Source organism: Pholis gunnellus (assembly GCF_910591455.1).
Source record: "Pholis gunnellus genome assembly, chromosome: 3".
NCBI classification, from domain to species: domain Eukaryota; kingdom Metazoa; phylum Chordata; class Actinopteri; order Perciformes; family Pholidae; genus Pholis; species Pholis gunnellus.
The window spans coordinates 20,602,977-20,622,967 of NC_136529.1; the positions used below are offsets into that span (position 1 = coordinate 20,602,977).

General features: G+C 41.4%; 3 protein-coding genes across 4 annotated transcripts; 2 read left to right on the forward strand and 1 right to left on the reverse strand.

Annotated features, from left to right (window-relative positions):
- Positions 1 to 1,346: 1,346 nt before the first annotated feature.
- lyar (Ly1 antibody reactive homolog (mouse)) lies at positions 1,347 to 4,833 on the reverse strand. Its single transcript, XM_079185779.1, has 8 exons — positions 4,443 to 4,833; positions 4,202 to 4,316; positions 4,001 to 4,108; positions 3,814 to 3,894; positions 3,161 to 3,464; positions 2,940 to 2,996; positions 2,708 to 2,793; positions 1,347 to 2,089 (listed from the first exon to the last, which is right to left on the reverse strand). Exons 1-8 carry the CDS (start codon positions 4,562 to 4,564, stop codon positions 1,952 to 1,954), a joined length of 1,011 nt encoding a protein of 336 aa, XP_079041905.1. The 5' UTR covers positions 4,565 to 4,833; the 3' UTR covers positions 1,347 to 1,951.
- Positions 4,834 to 5,117: 284 nt separating this feature from the next.
- zbtb49 (zinc finger and BTB domain containing 49) lies at positions 5,118 to 9,930 on the forward strand. Of its 2 annotated transcripts, XM_079186122.1 has the most exons (8): positions 5,118 to 5,160; positions 5,541 to 5,744; positions 5,877 to 6,994; positions 7,118 to 7,164; positions 7,253 to 7,326; positions 7,698 to 7,780; positions 7,990 to 8,151; positions 8,577 to 9,930. In XM_079186122.1, the coding sequence occupies exons 2-8, from the start codon at positions 5,593 to 5,595 to the stop codon at positions 9,308 to 9,310; spliced, it is 2,370 nt and encodes a 789-aa protein (XP_079042248.1). In that variant the 5' UTR covers positions 5,118 to 5,160; positions 5,541 to 5,592; the 3' UTR covers positions 9,311 to 9,930. The 2 variants fall into 2 exon arrangements, with proteins under 2 accessions (XP_079042248.1, XP_079042247.1); XM_079186121.1 differs by having other exon boundaries at positions 5,132 to 5,744.
- A 3,521-nt stretch (positions 9,931 to 13,451) lies between these two features.
- Positions 13,452 to 19,940, forward strand: LOC306715780 (uncharacterized protein; the record flags this gene model as incomplete). The annotated part of the gene is made up of 2 exons (XM_079186256.1): positions 13,452 to 13,650; positions 18,651 to 19,940. The coding sequence occupies 2 exons, from the start codon at positions 13,452 to 13,454 to the stop codon at positions 19,433 to 19,435; spliced, it is 984 nt and encodes a 327-aa protein (XP_079042382.1). The 3' UTR covers positions 19,436 to 19,940.
- Positions 19,941 to 19,991: the final 51 nt, after the last annotated feature.

The following is a 19,991-nucleotide window of genomic DNA, read 5'->3' on the forward strand; positions in this document are numbered from 1 at the left end:
GGCTGTGTTTCAACGTTTATCTTGAATGTATACTTTTACATAGCACGGGCAAGAATCTGACACTACTGATACCGTTGTCCTATTTCACTCTCAATTTCAATCTGGCACAGACCGGGCACCCGCAGAGAAGAAAGGTGAATACAACTTGCTGCTGCCACTTACTCTATAGCAAACAGTCAAAATATACATTCTGATGCCAGTTTATTAGGTACATCTAAAAATAATACATTTTTAGTAACAGTCCTGCAGTGAGTCCTAAATCCTTTTTTGGTATCTGTAATTTGTTGTACCATTCGATAGCATTGTGTTATTCTGAGAGAGGTGTAACTAATATTAAACCACTCTTGTTTATATTAATGTGGTCAAATCTTTTTGGTAAAACATGTTGAGTTTTGCTCAAGTGACACGGTCATAAGCTCCTTTGCATTCATGAGCATTTGCTATTCCTGTGCAGATGCACCAGATAAGAGTGTTACCTCATACTTTGGTTTAGACTCCTTACGATAGCACAAGGTGTACTCACCGCTGTACAGTGCTTTATGTGAAACAATAGAGAGAAAATGATGATTGCTAAAATGAAATGCAACTAAAAGACGAGTATAGAAGAGTCGTAGAATCCCCCATAAGCTACTGGTCATACCAGACCAAGTAAAGGCTGCATTAAGGATGCGTTTTGAAGAGTTAGTTCACTATTAATGATTAAATATAAGCGCTCAAAGATAATTTAACAGTACCACAAGCAGAGAAGGATCATAAAGGCTTGAAACGAGCCAGTATTTTATTACTTAGGACATCAAGGACTTCAACATTTCATCTTAAAAGAGAAAGGATGTTGTTTCTTCTTTCAGAAATGGTATTCTCACTTCAATACCCAAGGGAAACAAATTAAAATGACATTGTTCAGATAGTTATGACTTATGACCAAAAGTTTTGAGAAACTGCCCCATAAAAACACACGGCCACACAGTTAATCCTGCAATATCGAATGGCACAAATAAAATGTCGATCTGAGATCTGTTTTGCCACAGCAAAGACAGGCTTAGTTTCAGTTGTTCTGGAGTATCCTGTGGGGCCTGGATTCAAACAAAAGCATTAAGCAATATTGAGTCACACTGTGGACAAGAAAACACTATTTCAATACCAGCAAACTTGAGTAACAGCTTGACTAATACCCAAAGTATGCAATATACAATTACAAGTAAGTAGTGTGATGAATGAGCATCAGTGTTAAACCTGCTGGGATTAGCAGAGCTTCATAAAGCTGGGCAGATTTCCTCCTCTGTCTCTGTATGTGTGTGTGTGTGTGTGTGTGTGTGTGTGTGTGTGTGTGTGTGTGTGTGTGTGTGTGTGTGTGTGTGTGTGTGTGTGTGTGTGTGTGTGTGTGTACAGGGTAAAGGGGCTGCTCATTCGAGCGGTGGAAAATCAGACAGCATTAAAACTTCACCTGAGGCTGACACCAAGCGTCTTGCTTCTATGGAGCTTCTGTGTACCTGGCCAAGTGAACCCCGTGCGGGGTGCCGAGGAATGTGCATTAGCTTCGTCCCGTGTGAGAGTCAAATTCACCTCAGGTGCACCTCTCCTATTTCCCTTCCCCCACTCCAACATCCAATCCCACAGATAAGGTGCCATTTCCCAGCCTTACCGTGGGCTTGGAATGTGGAACAGAGCAGCGGTCTATCACTATTGTCATTTCATACATAAAACAATACCGACACGTTGTAAGGCGATTTGTAAAAAAGTCTTCCTCCTGCTGACGAGGCCACTGCAATCAGTGAAGCTACTGAACGGGAACGGGACAGGTAATTCAGTTATAAAATTATTTAATCTTCGAGATTAGGTCATCTGTACAAAAACATCCAAGGGAGGAGGGCAGACAACTATACAGGGCGTTTAAATTTCAAAAGTCTACGAACAAAATACATTTCACGCCAGACGGGTGAGATAAACGCGTCTACTTCACAAGTCTAACTCTTTCTTTCAAGACTCGAAATTTGGGATTGTTGTTGATCTTCTTGTTGAAAAGTGCAAGCACCTCCTCCTCCTTTTTAAAATTCCTATCACCAGTGAAAGAGTAGTACGCTGCCACAACCTGTAAAAGAGAAGAAAAAAAGCTTTTTAACATCTTAATAAACAACATATGGAAAACCACATAATTACATTTTTCCAACGCAACACCCATAATTCAGTATTTTATGAATACTTATATTTTCAAACTCTGCTACCAGGTCGGCATTTATAGCCTACAGTTTATTTTCAGGCCTATTAAACATTTTGAAATGCACTGAAACCAGCGCCAAGCTGTGGCTTGGAAGCCTATTTGCACTACTGACGTTACTGTTTTTAGACTGTAGCCTAATTAGAATTTGAACTACAGTATGCTTTATGTCAAATACAGTACACACAATTATACACAGTACAGCAATTTGATTTGTATAGTAATTCCAAAAGTGTTTGAAACACCTATACTGTATATTTAAATTCAGTAAATAGCAAAGTTGTTGGTTTCACTACTTTTTATTAGTGTAATAAACACACAAATGTTAATTACATAATAATCTGCATGAGAAAAAAAAGAGAAAGGAAACTAATGGTAGTAATAATCATGTTCCTATAGTGATCCATGTGTATAAGTACTACTGTAACACTTAGAAGAACACGGTGCTGCTGGGATTAGAAGTCAAATGTATTAAAACGCTCCACAACTCACCTTCTTCCTAAGTTTCTTTACGGGCAGTTCCTGGTCATCCGATTCTTTCAGTACTGCTTTGATATTTCCTTTCCAGTTGAATTTGCCTGCAAGTTAACCAGAGATGTATTATTACTAAAATGAACTTGCTGTTAACAAAAGAAGCAAGACTGACCCCTGGTGGCCTTTTCTATTCTACATCATGTATTTACTGAAAGATGTCAAGTTAACGTCGTGTCGGGGACCACATTACCTTTGGGAACTTCTTGATCCTCAGTCTCCTCTGAAGTGTCAGCAGCCTCTTGGTCAACTGAAAGACAGAAAGAAAAAACTAAATTGTTAAATATACTTTCAAACACAAGAGCACAGAGCAATAAAACAGACATTCTAATGTATCAGGATTCATTAAAAGATGCTTAAAAAACTGATCATATAATACTGTAAGAACAGCATTATTTTTAGAAAACACCGAACCTGTCTTTGACTTCTTGCTGGATGTCTCTTCATCGGCACCATTCTGCTCTTCATCGTCGTCTTCCTCAGAGCCGTGCTTTCTCTTCCTGTCCCTTTTCTTCTTCTTGCCTTCTCCTGGCTCTTGTGCAACCGCCTTATCGGCACCTTTCGCAACCTTCCCATTCTTCTGCTGACGGGCCTCTTTGCGCTCGCGTTTGTTCAGTTTCTTCTTCTCGCCGTCTTGATTTTCATTTCCATTAGAATCCGCTTTGACTTCAGCGATCGTCTGCTCGGCTTCTTTAGTCCCCTGGGGGGCCTCGGGAGGCTGTCGGGTTATAGGTGAGTAATGAAAGTCAGTTGGGATATTGAAGACAAGGAGGAACTTTCCTTTTCTTTCCTTGACTACATTTATAACAACCAGATAGTATAAGGAGAACCACATACATGATAACCTAGATGTTACATCATCTATGTAAGATAAAATAAATCCATGTAGCATGTTTCTAATGTACTTCAGGGCCACTGGAAACCTCTAACTATTACATTTCATCACTTTGGATTTGAACTTAAACTAAAAACTTGTTCACTTTGATGTATGCTGACAAACAGTGACAATGTGCACAAGGGAACAGCCAAACAAACAACAACAGTAACCTTTAAGCAGAGTAACGTACATTGTCAGCTGCAGCGAAGATCTCCCACACTTCATCATGAAGGCTGGTGTTGGCTATTTTAAGACTGTTTTTCATCCAGTTCTGAGGAAGATGCCAACAATTGATATGGATCAGTAAATGCAGGCAAGCCAGTTGTTCATCACACAGTCTGGTTAATAAAACAACATGATTGGTAAGTATTACTAACCTGGAACTTTGCCTTCTTTCTTGGGACATTATCATATGAACTGACTTGCTGGAGCACACCCTTTAGCTTTGCACTGACTCCAGGTTTGTTCATGGCGTCATGGACTCTCTTCAGGAGAGGATTCATCAAGTTAGAAGCATAATTAAAAAAACACAAATGCAGACAGTAGACAGTGATAGATATCGTTCCCCTCCATTTTACCTGGATCCACTGCTGCTGTTTCACATCTCCTTTGTTTGCCTTAGCCTCGTAGCCTTTGCCTCCATACTTCTGGTCTTCACTGATACATTTAACGTGGTTCTTGTAGTCATCACCCCTGTTCAACACGTACAGAGAGACCACATTTAACACACTGAGATTGGGGGGGATAACGCTAAGTGGGTTTTAAAAGAAACCATTAGCGAGAGTAAACCCAAAATAAGACCATAGTAGCGGACATTACCAGAAATCTTTTCCACAATCGATGCAGGACAGGCTCTGGCATCCCCGGCACATGCCCACGTGTTTATCAACCTGGGCTTTTTTCAGGGATTCACCACAGCCGTTGCAGGTGAAGAACACCATTTTAAAGACACGTTTTGCTTGACAACACTGTATTGATTCTTTTTTATTTAACCGAATGTGCTAACACAGACAATGCTAACGTATACGTCAAACCGAAACCGGTGCAATCCTCACGCGAAAGCGGGACCCGACTGTCCACAGCGCAGGTACGCGCTAAAGTTAGCCAGATAAAGGTAGCGACGCTCTTCTAAAAGCTAGAAGCTGATGTTTATCAACGCGTACAGATGCCGCGAGCCTCGAGCTGAATGCTACAAACCGCCTGTTCTGTTCCGTTCGTGGGAAGTTTTCAAAACACACGTGATCACACCATGAACAACATTAATAGTCTTCCGTGTAAAACGCTAGTTGAGATATGTTCCGGCCAGTGTGAAATTAATATTTTCTCTAATCAAGAGCTAACTTGCAGCTAGTTAAACCAATCTGACACGTGTCCGTATATTACACCATGGACTACAAGTCTCAAAATAATAATTTTATGTTATCTGCTTCATCTTTAGGCGGAAGGAAATACGGGTTGCACCAGGAAGTGAGGTGACGTATTGACGCTGGATAAAGTGACCCATCATCCACATAAAAGGTGGACTTCTCAGACTTAGGTTTGGATTTATGTTTCTGGCTGACTTTACTGAGCTAACGACATATAAGGCTTCTATTCTCGTTTGTATTTCTAATTCTTCAGGCATCTGGTGCTGCACCGGTTCACACTGCTCGTTGTCGTAGTTGGTTAGCATAGCATTGCAGTTAGCTTGTTAGCCGTTTTCGTCCAAATTTTTGCATGGGTGGTCTTGTAGGAAAGACGATGGAGTCTGCGCGGTTGTTGGATTATCTATGTATAAATATTATCATTTCAAAAAGAAGAAGGCATCGCTTGCGTCACTTTTTATTTGGTGACATTTCAAGGACAAGCTAACCAGAGACATGATTTATATTTCCTTAATAAGAGATTTGTTGTTTTTGTCATGTTGTGTCCCCTAAGAAAGTTTTTTGATGGAGAAGTTGGAGCTGGGTGATTCAGCAGCTGATTGACCATGGACACCCTGTCCAGCCACAGCTCGTACCTCCTGCAGCAGCTCCAGGAGCAGAGGATTCAGGGTCTGCTCTGTGACTGCATGCTGGTGGTCAAAGGTGTCTGCTTCAAAGCCCACAAGAATGTCCTGGCTGCTTTCAGCTCCTATTTCAGGTGCGTTTATGCAATTATCTTTTATAATGGAGTGACATGTCAGTGAATCTGTGGCATATTTCCATCCTTATCACGTAGCTAAGTAATCATACACAGCTGTTAACGCTAAATATACTGCCTTGATCTTTCCAGGTCATTATTCCAAAATTCCCCCAGTCAGAAGAATGAGGTGTTCAACTTGGTCATCCAGGATGTCAGTGGCATCGGCCAAATATTGGACTACATGTACACCTCCCATCTTGACATCAACCAAGATAATGTGCAAGCACTCCTGGACATTGCTCAGTGTTTGCAGGTTCCAAATGTCCAGAGCATGTGTAATGCTTTCCTCAAGCCTTGTCCTCCACCAGTGGAAATCACATCGTTTTCTCTTCCGGGCATGCTGAGTTCTGAGCATGACTGCCTCTTGGGGAGCAGTAGTCTTCCTCATGATGTTGACCTCCAGTGTCCCTCTGAAACCCCGAGGCCTGGCTTCAGTAGTGATGTGGACCACACCAAAAGGTTGCCTGCTTCTGTGCCTAATAGCACCTCGAACTGTGACACAGCTAGCAGCACTCCAGCACCTGTAGAAAAACAGCTTGTCCATGGCTACAAGCTCCGTAACTTCTATAGTAAGCAGTACTTCAAACAAAGTGCACTTGAGACGAATAGTGCAGCCTTAAATCAAGGCCCGTGCCCTTTGGTGCTGGTGGAAGAGCAGCCGTGTCAGCTCGGGGTCAGCCCCACTCCCGTATGCTCAGGAAACACAGTTCAGCCCAATCCTCCCAGCACATCAGTGGCAGTCGTAAAGAACCCCGTCTCTTCTTTAACACCCTCAGATAATTTAAACACCCCCAACGCTAACTCAGCGGACTCCATGCTCAACAAGCCAGTGCGCCCCAAGAAGGCTGTGTACCTGAAGAAATACAACTACCTCCGATCTCAGAAGGCATTGGAGGAGATGTTTGCTGAATCAGTGAGTGAACCCGTCCTCAGCTGTCCCAAAGAGAGTCATCAAGAAGAGCCTGTGGTCCAGACTGAAGCTTCAGAAGCTCCCGTTGAGGGCCTTAACTCAGACAGAGAGCAGGTTACAGAGACGGCAACAGATGTGCAACTTCCCAGTCCTCCACCTGTGAACCAAGAAGAGCAAAATCTGAAAACTTTGCCAGAGCCACCGCAGCAGATAGGAAACAAGCAGTATTGTTGTGAGGTGTGTGGGAAGATCTTCAAACACCCGAGCAATCTGGAGCTGCACAAGCGCTCACATACCGGTATTTACTGATTTAAATTGGCCTTATAATCACACGTGGTATACAGTGACATGTTTCCGGAATAATTGTAATTTAGTTGTAATAATATTTTCAGAAGCAAACCTAAATATATTTTCTCTGCAGGTGAGAAGCCCTTCCAGTGTAATGTTTGTGGGAGATACTTTTCACAGGTATCGTCTGGTGTATTATTCTGATTTGCCGGAGTTATTCTTAGATGGGAATAATATATTGAGATATCTAACCGACTTTGTTTTACAGGCTGGAAATTTACAGACACATTTGCGGCGACATTCTGGAGAGAAACCGTACATCTGTGAGTTATGTGGTAAAAGGTACGGTACCTTGTATGTGTGCAATTTCCTCATTTACATTTTTGATCATTCACCTCTTCCCTGTATTTGTTTTTTTGTCACTTTGTTGTGTATTGTATGTTTGTGTGTCTTCTTTTACTTATTGCAAATGACTACTTACTCATGACTAGTTTACAAAAGCTTGACTTGATTTCAGGCATACCAATAACATTTAGGCAATAATTAATAAATTGAAGAACGTGTGGCTATACTGGACTAATTAACCAATTACAATAGATTATAGTTTAGGCCCCAGTGATATGATATTGTCCCTGTATGACACAGCCCTGTAATATAATATATAATAGTCTTTACAGTTGCCTATAAAGTGAATATTCATCTGTGTTTTCCAGCTTTACTGCATCAGGGGATGTCCATCGTCACAAAGTGGTCCACACAGGAGAGAAGCCACATCTGTGTGATATATGTGGTCGAGGTAAATTACTGTTCTTAACAGAAGCAATTATCTTAATTATTTCCTTTCTCCATCTATATGTAGTTCTTACATAATATCCTCATTCTCAAGTTGAACCTTTATCAAGTATTAATAGTAGTGTGAGCTTCTTAGTTCACAGACCCAGTTGGAAAATTGTGACATATTTTGTGTAGACTGGTGATTTTTTTTTTTCTTGTCTTGTATCTCAGGATTTAACAACTTGAGCAATCTCAAGGAACACAAGAGGACTCACACCACAGACAAGACATTCACATGTGACCAGTGCGGAAAATCCTTCAACACGCACAGAAAGCTTCTGAAGCACAAGGCCCGTCACGCTGGGGAAAAACCACACAGCTGTGCCACATGTGGTAAAGAACAGCGTCTGTAGTGTTGAAAGTCTTATTCACATTGATTCAACTGTAGACATAGTTGTATGTAAAACACTATTCTAGGAAACAATTAGTCATTAGCTGGAAGTGAACTGCAAATATTTTGCTCTAGTCTCTAAATGTTCTGCTCCTCTTTATCTCATGTGACTGTAAATATATCTTCTGGTTCTGGACTATTGGTTGGACATAACAAGCATTTTGATGACATCACTTAGTGCTTTGTTAAATTATAATGGGCATTTTTCCCAAAACATGAACATGCTTCAGTCATGTTGTGAACAGACCCAGTAAAAGTTAATCAGAGTTAAAAATAAATAAATAAATATATATATATATGTTTTTTAATTCAGTATAGACTGTCTGCACCGTGTTTTGCACTCAATGTGTGTTGTTAATTATTTTAGGGAAATGCTTCATTGGCTCGGGAGACCTGCAGCGTCACATAAGGTCACACACTGGTGAGAAACCCTACATCTGCAACGCCTGTGGAAAGAGCTTTACCCGCTCTGCCATGTTGAGGAGACACAGCAACATGCACTGCAAGGGGGCTCCAGCCGACAGCCCCGCTACAGACTCCTCTGACCCACCGTGTAGCTCAGATGGAGTGGCCGCGTTCCCCAAACCCGTCAGCCGCAGTAAACCTCCTGCCGCAACCAGTGAGCAGCATTTCCCCGGCATGATGCCCCACGCAGGGTTAGAAAAACCCTCACCGACTACTACTTCACCACCACACATAGAGACTCCACCTCCCAGCATGCACCTCAGCCCGGCTTCTACCTCCACCCCCCTTCCTGAGCTGCGCTCGCTGGTACCCCATCACCTCCTCTCCTCCAACCACCAGGAGAGAGGTGCAGCCCCGACGGCCACAGACCACATGAAGCTTGCCAAACCCCACCTGTCTCAGGAGGTTGTGTACGGTCCGTATGTGGAGAATGGGAATATGTCAGTGGAGATGGGCAGAGGTGGGGTGGGGAGGCCCTACCTCCCTCCCACGGACAATCACTGCAGTTCCCTCACTTCTTCTAGCAGGCCCAATAGTGGCTCCTACAGGTCCACTGAAGGCCAGTTTATTTCCAGTGTAACTTTGTGGGGCCTCGCAATGAAAACGCTGCAGAACGATAATGACATGGAGCAGTAAAATGTTGCATATTATGAGATATTAGAAAGAACAGCATAGCCAGTTCAGAGGAGGTTGTGTACTTTTCACTGATATTGAATTAGTTTTGTTTGTTATCACCTGGCTCTTGGTTAAACTGACCTGTAACACACAGACGGTAGCTCCTATGTCTCCTGTGATAAAGCAAACTTGAAATGGCAATATGATTTATTCATAACTGGAAATGTTTTATGTACGTGTTCAGAGTTTTCACCACGACTCCCAATCAAAGTAAGAGCTTCCTATTTAAGAGCTTCCTATTTGTTTCTTAAATGAAAGAAACTTTGAGAAAATCACGATAATTGCTTTGCGCTGCTCTTAAAACTTCCAATGCTGTTGCTGTTCTGGCCCCAGTCAGTGATGTCACAGCAGGTGTGCTCCTTCAGATGTCACCAAGTGTATCGACCTTAAATATAGAGATGCAGCGCTGCAGCAGTCTTTTTGCCTCCTGAGATTCAGTGTGCATTTACCTCTTACGGTTTCAACTGTAAACATCCCAGGATGCATCTCAACTAATTGAGGTGTTAATTACACTCTTTCACTTTGTATATACTGCACTGCACTTTAACATGTAAAAAAAGCATATCTATTTTCAACTTATCAGTGTCAAATGTGGCTGTATTATATTCATATGAGAATAAAAGATGTACATTATGTTTAATGTTCACAGTTGCCCCGTTAATGTTTCAGACCTCAACAGTAACACCTCAGTGAACAAAAAAGTTTAACGTTTGAAATTTCTTTAATATCAAACCAAAATCCAGCACTCATCACTGTTCTGGTGATATGAGGAGAAGCAATGCTCCCCATTCATATATCTGTTACACATGCAACGCAAAGTAGGACATATTAATAACTCTATACCAGGGGTGGCCAACCCGCGGCTCGCGAGCCGCATGCGGCTCTTTGCCCGGTTTCATGCGGCTCTTACGTTCATATCGAAGTTTGTATTTGTGTTTTTTTAATGTTCGTGTTCGCTTCGCTTGAGTTAAATACGGTATTTTCGTCAAACGCGCATGTGCGGCCACAGATTACGTTCCTCGTCGACCCATTTAACGCCGAGACGGACTGTTTGAAAGCCCCGCTTTAAGTAAAAATGTAAAAGTCGGACAATTTACAAATATCCGTTGTATCGCGCAAGGCGGAGCTCCTCCCCGATCCGCACGCGCCGCGCACACCTCCACCAGCGTATGTGACAGCAGCAGCAGCAGCCACCCTCCCCGCCGACGAAGAAGGAGCAGCAGCACCCCCCCCCCGCCGACAACCGGCCCTTTGGGGGCAACCATGATGCTGATGTGGCCCCAGAGCGACAATGAGTTTGACACCCCTGGTGTACACAATGTTCATTGTTGAAAATGACTGGCCTGTGGTCTTAGGAGTCAATTTCTGTCATTATCATATTGGTGTGTGACATTTACAATAAATCTGGCTGAGCAAAGGTATGTGTGTGTGTGAGGAAGGGATAGGGTGATGTTCATGTGTGCCCATGTGTATGATGTGGCTCTTTGCGGTAACACAGTAAAAAATGTGGCTCTTGGTCTCTGACTGGTTGGCCACCCCTGCTCTATACCATGAATGTGGAAACTATTTGAAAGCTTATCACACAACATCTTTGATAAATATTCTATAGTGATCAGATATCTTTTTTTTTTGTTGTTTGAAATTGTTCGTAAACTGATACGTCTAGACAAAGCCTAATGGTATTAATTGGAAACATTAAAAGAATAGTTGTCTACAGCAAACAAAAGATGTTGAATAGAACGTTGCCTAAACTGTCTTAAAGCCCTTTCCTTCTTATACAAAGTCAGAAGGTAAAGAAGAAGAAGAATCTGCATTATTGCAATCATATTGTGGTATTAATGTATTAATTATAGCTTATTTCTGAAAATGTTGTAACTGTACAGTATTTGCTGTCAAGAGAGAAGTAGTAGTTTTGTATAAAAGAAAGAAGAATAAGTTACTCCAATATCTAGGCAAGAGTCAAGACAGGCATAAGAAAATACAAGAACTTATGAATGCTGATTACACGGGTCAGAAAGCACACTGTTCTAAAGAATGTGGCACAAGTTGAATGTCTGAGAATAAACAGGATTGTGGTGGAAAATTATTATACCCGCTGTTGAGTCTTTTTAAACTGAAATATAGAATATCGTCAAACAGAAGTTGTCTTTAAAAGTATTTATTCTTGCAAGAAGAGGCACAGTTTCACAGAGTCACACAGAGTCTACAGAAGTGTGCGCTACAGATTAAAGGTCATACAGGGTTATATAGACTGTTCAAGGGTGGGGCTCTGTGTACTGAAACATCCTGCTCCACGCCGTGGGAAGTAAAAGAAGTATGAGAAGTGCTTTATCTGTGTAACGACAGACACACACACACACATATACATTGTATCCTTAAGGCATAGAACATGTGAATAAACAATAGGTACTTGTTATCCAGCACAGAGAAGAAGAGGATATGTGTGTGCAGGCAGTCAGCTGCATGGATCACAAGTTACATGATGCAAGCTTATGATGGTTTGTTTCACAACAAGTTGTAAAACAGTTCTATCGTATAAGAATATATTTCCATTACCCAACAGCAAGATACATTTGAGCACATATGTTAACACAAAGGGTGGAGGTCTACTGAGTTCAGAGCAAAAGTACAAGCACTTAAGCATTTACACAATATACTTAAGTAGAAATGGGTATTTATTCTCTGTGCAGAGAAGATTCAATCATCACAACAGAATGCGTACAGTCTCAGTGAGGAAGAACCAAGTATACAGGGAACGTACTTTCTTTATACAGAAGGAGCAACGGTGGGGGCCATTGTTACAGACATTTTGGTCTCCGACTGCTAGAAACAACACTGAAAAACAAACAACCAGCAACCAAAACAAGCGGCCAGACGGCCTTGCCGCTGGAACATTCTCATATAACACAGTTGGTTATCTTTGCACACAGGCAAGGGTGAATTCTTCTTTTGCGACAATAAGAAAGATACATCTGGGCATGTACGCTAACACAGTGAAGTTCAACTGAGTTCAGAGCAAAAGTACAAGCACTTGAGCATTTACACAATACAATAAGTAGAAATACATATAAGAAATGTACCATGACAGAGGCCATACGCATGTAATGTCTGTGGGAAAGGATTCAGACAGAGGAGCAACATGGTGTAACACATAAGAACACACACACACAGGAGAGAAAGCACATCGCTGCGGCATCTGCTCCAGAGTGTTTGCATATGAGAAGGACGTGATGAGACACATGCAGGTCCACGGCAATAAGACCCTGAGATCCCACTATGAGGTTTCATTCATGTTAATAGAAAAAGCAGCTATTGGTGACGTGCTCCTGGGTCCATCTCATTGTTGGCTGCATTTTCCTTCTTTAGGTAACTGGCCATATGTAGACAGTGGGACATCACATCCGGATATTTTCAATGGTGCTACATTACATTTTGTGAGTAGAAAATGTTACACTGATCAAAGCCACTGAGGTTAAAGATTTTGGTTAGTTTTTGTATAACATGATATTAATCTTTTGTGCATCAGTAGAAAACTGAGTGTCGGTTTTCTCAGATCCCTTTTCACTGGACCTGTGGTAGCCTACACTTCTGCAAAAGCTTTCATATTTTCAACGTTGGCGCCTCTGTATGAACTAACAAAACTGCTCATTTTATATTTTGCCTCTTGTTTTATTTAGTTTATGTATCAACACGTCGTTTTTACATTTACTGACAAGGTAACTCATTGAGGGCTGGTTATGGAAATGTAATGAACGTCTGAAAACATAAATAAAGTTTAGGCTGGTGTAGCATGACATTCCTGTACAGGCTTACAAGTTTACAATTATTTCTTACAGAAAGGACAACTGTGTCCTGCAACAAAAAAGGGATGTCGTGTGAAATGTAATGTGGTGATGATTGGTTATAAAATGTGTGAATATGGCAATGCAGTCTTTAGACTTGTGTTAGACTACAGTTATACACAGTCCAGCACAGTAGATGGCGGTATGACACCTTGTTGCATATCGTATCGTTGGCTAAAGGCTGGTCCCCACGAAGCACTACACAGCACACACTGTGCAACACATCGCTCGCAGAAAAGGGAGCTAACAGAGGCTGCACGATGGCTAACTCTACGCTTCAGTCGTTCAACGTCTTTCTAACGGAAAGATTAACCGCCGCTGCGGTAGACATCTACGGATTCGTTGAGAAGACAGTAATAGACTACCAGGAGGAGGTGTACCACACGAAACTGGAGAACCAGCGGTTGCAGCGGCTGTTGGATTTGGTCTACAAACCCGAGATAAGGCTGCACAGGGCAGGTATGTTTCTCAGTTTGCGCTGCACCTCTCCGTGGGTCACTGAGCTGACAGTACGCGTAACGTTAGTAATGATCCAAACCACGTCAGATAGCACTGCGTAAAGTTAGTTTAAGGGCTTGGTATTCGCTACAGTCAGCTACGTTACGTTAGCAAGCCATGTTAGCTAATGTTACTGTTTCCTAGCTAATGACAGGGAGCGTACATGGTGAATGGAAGTCAACGTCACCTGTAGAGAAGACAGCAAACATGACCCATCAAAATAAAAACCATTTAAACCATGATTTATGCATAATGTAGTTCTGTACGATGCCAATATTTATATGTATCGTCCTAACAACATGAAAACAAATCAATGTTTTATTTTAAAATTCAGGGCACTTAACTAAATACTTCCCTCTTAATAAAAGACACAGTTTATTCTACACAAAGAAACGAGTTGGGTTAATATACACTCGATACTTTATTTTGTGTGGAGGGAACAAACGCCAAACTTACTTATTAAAGAATGTTAATTATAAGTGACTTTAATTGTCAACATACATGTACAACTTGTAGAACATATATATATATATATATATATATATATATATATATATATATATATATATATTTAATAATATGTATTTCCGAATCACAAGCACTAACTTTACCTTTTCACATTTATAAAAGTGCATGTGTGTAGATTTAGAAAAATGTACACTAAGTGTTAGTTGACTCATTGCTTTGTTCAAATGCATGCCATGTTGGAACATATGGATTTTTCAAATGATATAGGCAGGACTAAAAATGAAAGAACCTCGGGACAGGCCCAGCAATATGGTCGTCTTTCACCAAAATGATCTTGTGTCACCAATAGCAAAACTAAAACATCTATCTTGCAACTGAGACAACTGGTTTGACCATTTTCAATCACAGTTTCTTTTCTTGACTCAATAAACCACTGCCTACTATGACACCATTCATGTTAACATAGAATCCAAGGTTGCATGCAAAGCAAGAGGAGCTGCTTAAATTAATTTAAAAAAAGCCTGCTTTAAAATGGTGACTATTTTGTTAAAGGTGAGCATTCATTAATTAGTTGCTGATGTGATGTCACATACTGCAAAGTGCATTTTGAATGTCTTTTGCAATATCCTGTTTGTCACTATAACCTGTGGCCATGTATCTTTTTGGTGTTATTATAGGACAGCCAGACTGAATGTGGAGTTAGGCCCCTCATCGCCCAGTCATTGTTTTATGAGGAGTGGCTCGCAAAAAACACGTTTAGGTTGTGAGAGAAATTCAAGTCATTGACCTGAAGGGGTGCAACACAGCTGCACAAAATCAAATCTATTCACACCTGAGATCCATTGTATACTATTTAAATTAAGCTTAATTTAGCCAGCCGATTTCACTTGTGAACCCAAACTACAAAAAGCATGGAAGCAGCATTTGTAATTACATGAGGCTTATTCCAGGCTCATGTTATATCAGAGTAATTTCTGACTGGTGTTCACGTCAACATCTGAGTCCTAACCACTGTAAACCTTCAAGCATCGTGATGATATGAATGCTCGCAAGTCGCTAACATGGAGATCTTTCTCACCTCTATCCAACCCATTTGACGAGTGTGAGCCGTGCTGAATTGTACATATTTTCCTACAGTGTTATTGTGCGACGCCTTGAAGGAGAAGCACAACTCTGCCTTAAAACAAGGGGGAATGAAAACAGCCATTAATGTGACAGCAGTATTGCACACAGACTATAGTAGGGGTCAGCATCCTTTTTTATATGAAGTGCCATTTTTAAGGTTTCTTGTGCCACATCAACATTAAGATTAACAATAACTTCTGACACTACATCAAATCTCCCAAGGATCTGTAATTGTATTTCATACAGATAGGTAACGTGTATAGCAACATTAAAATAAAAAAAGTAAAAAAAGTTTTTTCCCATGATCAGGACATTGTCATTATATATGAGCGTACTATACAAGAAGGCTGTAATCCTTATAAAAACACCTTCGTCTGAGTTGAAATCATTAACAAACTGCAGCTGCCAATGGCTGTGGAAGAGGTCATTTAGCATGCGGATGAGAGGACACTTCAACGTTTCCAAAATAACAATCTTGAACATTTATTGCCGGGGTGCCTTTGGTTAAGCTACGGCCTGAAGTTGCAAACTCCTTGACTAGAGTTTCAATACCACCAAGTGAGGATGTTGAGTGTTGGTGTTGTGTTGCATTTTGAGCCATTTTACTCAATCACAATTAGGAGCCATTTGCCCAGGTGCCCTGCTATGTGATTACTACTTCCTGTGAAGTACTTCGATTTCTTTCATAAAATAAATTCACATTCACCATTTGAGTCATGTTTTTTTTTTTATCACCTTATGCTCACTATCTATGAATATTTTGGGTGCTTATTTGTGGTATGCAGTGCAGCATATTGATATGTCTCCACCAGTCTCACTTGTTTTGGCTCCCATTCTCCACACAATTCTGTTTCTCACATCAGTTGTTCTGTTCATGATATTTTGAATATCTATTGTGTTTTTCTAATGTTTGGTGTGCAAGTTCCTTTTAATGAAAGTTTATAGTCACTGTTTTCAAACCATAGCTTTCATTTGATTTCTCTGCTGCTGTTAGGACGAGCGCCGCTGCTGGGGATCGTTCAAGTTTCCCAACATCTAGTTTTTGTGTGATCAGAGACGTGATTTTTCTAGCTGCTACCAAAAACATTTTCCTATCCACTGTTACAGATTCAAGGCAGATCGCTTTGCCCACGCTTTGTGCTCAGGAGCAGCAGATACAGAAGGAATGTATTCCCAGTGAGGCCAACAAGGAGCAGGTCATCCTGCCCATTAAAGAGGAACTGACTGAACTTTGTAGCAGGTCTGTGGAGACACCTGTACGTCCTGCATACAACAACGATACAGACACACGAACACAGATTGTCACAGTTGGAGAGCATGAAGAAAATGAGATGCCAGACAGCCTAACTCAAGTTGTGACAGTTGGAGAGCATGGTGAATACGAAGCGCCAGACAGCCTGTCTCGAGTTATAACAGTCCGAGAGCACATAAAATATGAGATGCCATCACCAGATGACCAACCGCTACCATCCTCTGGAGTATCTCCAGCACCTACAAAGAAGAACAACTTTTTTTTTTGTAATATTTGCTGTCAGCCTTTTTTGACAAACATTGAGTTAAAATTGCACCTCGACGTTCATGAAGCAAAACATTTACCGAAGCCTACCAACCAAGCGTTCACCTGCTATACCTGTGGTAGAAAAACAGACACCAGGAGTCAAATGATCTGCCACATGAGAACACACACCGGCGAGAAACCCTTTCCCTGTCCCATTTGTGGTAACAGATACAAACTGAAAGGCCATATCAAAGAACATATGAGGACTCACTCTGGAGAAAGACCTTACACCTGCTACATCTGTGGGAAAAGCTTCAACAGGTCTTCCACCATGACGAAACACGCCAGGATCAAACACAGGGAGAACATGCCGTTCAAGTGCATGCAGTGCAGCCAGCGCTTTCCTATGCTCGTTGTGTTCAAACAGCACATGAAGACGGTCCACGATGTCACCTTCTCTATCTGAAATACTGTTGCTGTAGCAATGCTGATGCTTGCTGCTGTTTAAAGTTTCAGTGAGTCTGAGGGCATCTGATGGTGATGGCTTTTTTATAGGTTTATCTTTTCTGCTTGTGTGTTAATTGAAGTTACAGCTGACATGCTTCCTCAGATTAGCGCTTGTGCTCCACCGCACTGATACAACTGCTCATATTGTTCAGATGCTCCTGATGAGTTGCTGTAATTGTAATCTGCTTCAGATCTAACATGTAACACGCTCGGAAGAAATATACTTAAAACATTTAATGTACCAACAACTGCTGGATTTTGACAAGTGCATACATTTATAAAATGCATCGCAAGGACAATTTATATTATGATACAAAATTAGCTTTTCGCACTGTTTGAAAACTTTGTTATTGAAAGCTATACTTGCTTAAATTCTGCCTTTAATTCATGTGTGGCTTTCTTCTTATTGACTTGCAAAACGTTGCTTGTAATGTATTATTTTGTAAAGTGCAATGCCAATAAAGCTACAGTGCATGTAATTACTGCTGCAGTTTTTTCATTGTATGTCTGTGAGCAATGTATGTTGAAATCAGTGGAGGCATAGAAATCATGACTTCAAAAGAGGTTAAAGCCCCATATTGGCAGATGTGTGTTTGTGATTAGGATGTGTAAGTACAGTGACATCACAGTTGGGTGTGGTTACAGGTGCAACATCAGGAATGTTGATTGTAATCAGATGTGCAACATTATAGTTTCATAGTTTGAATTGCACTAACCTGTATGACAGTGCAATACAAGTTTGGTTGATCAATTGAACCTACTTCAATATAGGCGAGTGACAATAGAAGGCCAATGGAAAGACGCGAGTTGTTGGAACAGATGCAAATTTGCTCTAGATCTCTCGGATGTATTTTAAATGTTTCAATCTGAGCAATGCGTTGCTCACTCAAACACTGTGTGTATGATGCTAGCTAACGACAGGTAATATCTGTACAATCAGTGGATTGGCTGTTTGGAGACAAAAACACTCAAGCAATCAAATTTGGGTGAAAATGTGCATGCAATCTTTAGAAATCCAATGCCTCTGAGACTCAGGAAAGATTCCCTGTATACTGTGCCTGTTAGAAGGTGGATATAGGCAACACACCTTTAAGTATTCAGATTCAAAATTGATTCCTTAAAAATGCAATGGTAATATATTGGCATTGTTGTACTGTAACACTCACACACAAGAAAATAGTTCCTTGCCTGAGGCTCCACTGAGTCCTCAGCTCTTGACTGGTTTGTCCCTTCATGAAGTTGATGTGGCTCTGAGGCAACTGATCTCAAAGGTAAAATTCCTGTTGGCCGTAGATTGATGGGAGCAATATTTTGGCACTTACAACTCAGTTGTGTAATGCATTTCTGTTTCCGTCTTTTGCAGATGCCAAACAGTCAACTGCACCGATATCGGTGGAGGAGATTGCCCCTAAACAGCAGGAGTGGAGCCCGGGTGTGTGCCAGGACCAGCCAGGACCCTCCCAGATTGAAGAGGAGCAGAAGGAGCAGAAGGAGGAACTGTGGATCAACGGGCTACAGGAGCAACCCTCAGCAGAGGACAGCGATGACGGGGATGCCTTGACGAAAGAACTCATCAAAACAGTGCAGCAGTTAGAAGACTGCAGAGCAGCAGAGGAGAGCAGAGAGCCAACGCAAACCCCTGCAGAAGATCCAGAGCACTCTCAAGAGAAGACCAGTACCACCTTATACCGATGCCACATATGCAACTACATATTCACCAAAAAAACGGTGCTTACATGGCACCTCAAGACGCACGAAAGCAAGTCACATGACGGCAAGGGGAACTTTGACTGTCACATATGTGGCAAACACATACCCTGTCAGAGCAATCTGCAGAACCACATGAGAGTACACACAGGAGAGAGACCCTACAGCTGCCATTTCTGTGGCAAGTGTTTCAAACTGAAAGGACACATGACAGAACATATAAGAACTCACACAGGGGAGAAGCCTTTCAGCTGTCACATCTGTGGCAAATCTTTCAACAGAGGTTCAACTCTGAGGAAACACGTTTTAGCCAAACATAAAGAGGAGAGGCCGTACAAATGTGGGGATTGTGACGAGTTATTTACTGAAAGGCTGCTGATGAAGAGGCACATGCGGAAAGTTCACGGAGTAAAATTGTCCACAAGTCAAAGTCCTGCCTAGAACTTCAGTACGGAATAAGGAATAGAGCTAGGTATCTTTTTAAATGTTTTGATACTAGCGCCGGTGAGTTTTGGTACCAAAACCAGAACATTTTTCAAAATGTTGCTTTGATTATTCTAATGACATTATGCTACACATTCCTTTTTTTTTCACAAGAAGCCACATTTCTCAAATGTTAAATGTTGTCTGACATAAATAGCCATACTTTGCGTCAGTAAAATACCATCTAGAACTGGCAAATGTATAGTTGTGACATTATGGAAGATGCACACTTATTTGCTTTCTTGCCGAGAGTTACGCCGCAAAAACACCAGAGCAGCGGTGAAGTGCGGCCTTCTGTGAGCCGCCATGCAATGCTCATGGAAAACTGTAGGCGGTCGCTGCAAAACTGTGGCTGTTTTGATTCTGCTGCGAAGTGTGGCCAAACTAAAGTTGGGGATAGTTTCACTTTTAATGGTGAAGTGCAGCCAATCAATAAACAGAGTTCTGTGACTCCTGTGACACGTTGACCTATGTTACAAATATTTTATTCCCGCCTGAAACACAGGCAAGGAAA